The sequence below is a fragment of the Scylla paramamosain genome, chromosome 10 (genome assembly GCF_035594125.1).
Source record: "Scylla paramamosain isolate STU-SP2022 chromosome 10, ASM3559412v1, whole genome shotgun sequence".
NCBI classification, from domain to species: domain Eukaryota; kingdom Metazoa; phylum Arthropoda; class Malacostraca; order Decapoda; family Portunidae; genus Scylla; species Scylla paramamosain.
The window spans coordinates 3,985,001-3,990,000 of NC_087160.1; the positions used below are offsets into that span (position 1 = coordinate 3,985,001).

The window sequence follows — 5,000 nt, forward strand, 5'->3', positions numbered from 1 at the left end:
TCATCTATTTTCATTCTGTCCTAAAAAAATTCCATCGAGTTATTTACTTCTTCAAGCCCATAAAAAGTGATTATTTCTTATTTATTTTCTGCACAGCTTGTGCTGGAGGGAGTGATGGAAGGTGACAGAACCTTCTGCTTTGTCGTCCTTTTCTTCTACTATTATTTTCTCAGTAGTCCTAAGACCAGGTCACATCGCGTGGACCGCGAGATCAGTTGTGGCCTGTATATCTGTGTAACTCTATGTAACAAGTGGCCGTAAAGGAACGCTGGGTGAGAGAGGACCAGTAGGACACGTGTGCCCGGCAGACGCCCTTCATTACAGGTGACCGAGTTACAGGTGGCCTCAGGAGGGGCTGCCCACTGACACACGCACGCAAGGACAGGCTGGAGGACACGTCTGTCTAGACTACCAAGTGTTACTGTTACGTAAGTCCACTTGCATCCTGCAGCGCCACACAGCACAGAAAATGTGTTGTCCTCGTGTTCATTAGTGGTGTTGAGACAAGCGGCAGGAATGTGTGATCAGCTTGATCTGGTTCTCTTCTAAAAGTCTGCACTATTATTTTTTTTTATTCATTTACTTATTTATTTTTTTATTTATTTATTTTATCTTTTTTTTATTTATTTATTTATTTTTTGTTCTGCACACTCTTTTTCTTGAGTGCGCTGCTGCCCAGAGGTTCCCAGGTACGTGGCTGTAAATGAAGTGATAATGCAGAAAGAAGCTACTGCTACACCCGCTGGGATTTCATCGAGAATATTGATTATCAGTCGGTGACTCCGAAATAATTTCTTAGTTTCTTTTAGTATTTCTCTTCAGGACAGCATCATACACCACTGCTAAGCATATCTGATATAGCATTGAAATACGTACACTGGAGGGGCGGATCAAGGAATCGGTGTGTCACTTTGTTAGGCTTCCCTCACTAGATCAGTGATGAGGAGAATACCTGCACGGTCTAAACAATATCTTCTGATGAGTTTCCTGTCACAAAGTTCATCCAATACGTCCTATCTGGGTAAATAATTCCTGATCTGGAGACGCTGTAGAGCGGCCATCATAAGACGCAAGGACAGGGTGGACCCAGTCTTAGTATCCAGCGCAGATTTATGACAGACGCGCACATATAATAATAATGCGCCATTTTGTCCTATATATGACACGTTTCATAGCTTAGACTCGCTAGGATCGCTTCGTGAATATGGGTCCAGGCACTGACGCACGGTAGGCTGTGACATGGGCAGGGCATTTATCATTTCATCTGTCTAACATAAGAACACAAATATAATATAATATAATATATAATAAACAAGGAAAGCACACACACACAAACACACACACACACACACACACAGCCCTTAACACTCATACACACATCCTAATCATACAGTTATACACACATCCGACCCATACACACATACACACAACCCCTATACAAGAATACACACACTCTAGACACTCATTCACACAACCTATCCATACACTCATACGTACGTAAATACAACCCTCTATACACCCCATACAAGAGTACACACGAAATGAGTGTAATTAATAGAACAATTGGGATGATGCAACGTAATACAACTTACAAACCTCCTCTGACGCCTGATGACAAGACAAGCAACACATGGACACTTGCAGCACTTGTCTTTCACTTTGTTATTTCTGTGTAATTCCGACCACACTGAGCTCTCTCACTCTCTCCATTGTTTACAAGTGACGTAGTAGCTGTTCCAGAGTGTAAGAATAAATTATCGAGTTTACCGTTCCTACTTTGTCTCTGTGCTTCACACGTATGTAATAAACTTATTAGATAGATAGATCGACAAATAGATTTATGGATCACAGAATCACATTTGAAAAAAAAAAAAAGCATTAATCACTATATGGTCCAAATTAAAATACTTAAAAACGAAGTTTAAACATGAAGAAATTATAGCTAAATGAGTAGCGCACAATAAAACACAATAAACAAATATAATGCTTAAACACGAATAATCCATTAATAAAACAATAAAATACTAGCTAGCACTACCATACTATAGATATATAATGTTTCCCCAACACACACACAAACACACCCGAGTGAGGTAGCTGAGAGTGCTGGGCTACGTGCCGTCTGTTGAATGTGGCTCTTGATTATATTAATTTTCATGTAGCGTGTGTGATATGTGATTTCCATACGAGAGTAGAGGGAAGCCTTTACCTGCTATAAGCAACGCATGACATGAAAATAAATAAATAAATAAAATAAATCAATACCAGGAGAACTATTTTAAAGACGTGTCAATTCTCAGGTAATAAATAAATAAATAAAAATACAGTTTTGCATCTTTACCACTCGGCTACTACCAGGATAGAGTTTCCTCAACAGTATGAACTTACACTGCAGAACTGAAGTGATGAACGTGCAGGAGCTAAGTGAGAGGGTAGGAGGTAAGACACGAACATAATCTGCCTAAATGTCATCCAAATACGTTGAAAGAATTTTCTCGTGATTTAGAGCTGTATTCACTGAACTCATGTACTCACTCCATTCCTGACAGCAGACCCAGGTCGAGTTTGGTGGTGGTGCCTGGTAGATGGTGGGTGTGTCACTCCTCTCACAGCCTGAGTGCATGATGCCAAGACAAAACACTTTATACCAAAACAACACACATTCGATGCCATGATTCTTTTACCTCTTGATATGAAGATGAAAAGATGCATATGGATGAAATTTATTGATAACATTACAGTATATACACAAAGCACAGTAAATTTTTTTTGTTTTCTTACATAGGAAAGAGTTTGTCTCGGAGTCACGATATCTCTACGGTTGTTTAGGGAGACACCAAACCAGGGATGATTACAGCTTAAACAAACCACTCCTTCAAGACAAGATACACATGGAATTAAACTAAGCAAATTTCTTCTACGTTTATTTGGTAAATTTCAAAAGAATAAATGATCTAAGCATTTAACTGTCCTTTATAAACAATGAACAAGAGCATTGTATATCAGAGTATGTTCAGATGACCTTTATCAAGTGTAATGCCTATACACCAATTTGCCACTTGATACAGTATTTCTGCTTTCACACACACTTCATAAACTTTGTTCAGTCCTCACGCACAGTCTCCAAGTTTCGTCGATAAAGCCCAAGCAATACGCTCCATCCACTTTAAATCTCAACTCACTCAGTACAGATTATGCGACCAACTTTCATACTCAAGCCTCGTCCACTTCGAGTGAACATGAGCAATCAGCAGTGACTAAAATGGCCTGGCACATGTTCACATTTCAGTGCACAATGAAACTCAAAAGTAGAAAAATTTCATTCATAAAGTTCATAATTCTAAGAGTGTTGCATATGTAGGCCTTCAAGTTTGTTTGAAACATACTAATTCTAAATACTAACTGGAATCGTAAGTCATAAAATTTTGCTAATGACCATCACGTCATTGACTACACTTCACCACTCAGTAGTTACATGTTTTTAACAGTGACTGAAAAATGTAGTTTGCTTCCCACTCACTACACTTGCTTCACACATACAGGCTTGTCTAGGCAGAGCTGCAGCCTGATAGATGCTCCTCCTACCCCAGTCTTCTGCAGGACACACACATACGTGCAGACACACACACGCGCACACACACGCCAACGCTTCCCAAGTTCCACAAAGTTATGGACACAAGCCTCAAACTTGCAAATGAAACCAATAAATCAAGAAAAGCACCAATTTCACAATACGTTTTTTCTCTTTTTTCACAACTAAGGAATTAACAAAATCTGCAAACTTATGTCCTTGTATTACAGCTCCTAAAGAAATTAATGTAAAATTTGCTCACACACTCTTCTCTAAAATATTCATGAATATATTGCCACTCAGTATTTCTGCATACTGTCATTTTCCTTCCAGATTTCACAATAGTGAGAACAAAACAATGCACTTATGCACAGGCATTCTGTATGAGGTGAAATAGAAACTAAAATCTCCCAATATGAACTCCTTACAATTTATACAAAAACACGTTGGAAATCCATGCTGGATGAGGGACCACCGAATGTAATAATTGTAAACTTGCCCCAAGGTCACTGGTATGTACAATACTCACACGTATTCTTCTTCAGGCTGGACTAACCCATTTCCAAAGTGTTAATTTTAATGTCTGATGGAATTGGCTTAAAGCAAAAGCCTAGTAACAGCCATATAAACTGAATGGTAAATATCTATATTAGAGCAGTGATTAGGGAGGTGAGAAATTACACAACACACATCTATCACTTGATAAGATCTTATCAGGAATAATGAACACGATGCAGGTTATATGATACGGCTTAAAGAACTTGCGAAGGCAGAACATAAAAATACATTATATTAAACTATGTTGGCTGCTTTAGTCACAAGCCAAGTAGCTGTTACAAGCCTGGGTGCAGCCAATCAGCTACTTGACCACATATAACAGGAGCTCCAAAGACTCCGAGTGTCTGCCACCATCCCTACAGCACACAACACCTGGCGTCAGCTTCACCAAGCAGCCACCAGCAACACCTACTCATGGCTGTGTACATGCAGAGGTTGCTTCAAGTGGCAAAAACAATGCATTGAATATAGAAAAAACAAACAAAAGGAGAGAGAGAAAAAATCAATACCTTCACAGTAGTTAATGCATCATGTGACCATCTTATTCCTGCATTTGGTGCACTACAGAATGCCTAGAGTAATGTTTTGTGAGTAGTGGAGCTTCAGTCAGCGCAGAGTGTGGTGTGGGGGGCTGGGCAGGACAGGTGGTGGTATGATGATGAACAACAAAAATACGAGCATCGGGCCACACCCCAGGGCCAAGGGCTAGTGGTCCACCCCTCCATAAACCACCCATAATCCCTATGTGTCCTTTTTCATGTCTTCTCCCTCATCTTCATCCTGCAACAATAAACAAACACAAATTTAGTGAGAACACAGATCATACTGCCTGTCATCATTCAGCATTACATGGCAGACAATGTGCTGCACA

At 39.7% G+C, this 5,000-nt stretch overlaps 1 protein-coding gene across 1 annotated transcript in view; it reads right to left on the reverse strand.

Annotated features, from left to right (window-relative positions):
• Positions 1 to 2,711: 2,711 nt before the first annotated feature.
• Positions 2,712 to 5,000, reverse strand: part of LOC135104127 (ubiquitin-conjugating enzyme E2 A) — a 10,893-nt gene continuing 8,604 nt past the window's right edge. The window contains exon 5 of the mRNA XM_064011156.1: positions 2,712 to 4,909. Within this exon, the coding sequence (XP_063867226.1) occupies positions 4,871 to 4,909 (39 nt within the window). The 3' untranslated portion in view covers positions 2,712 to 4,870. The remainder of the gene's footprint in view (positions 4,910 to 5,000) is intronic.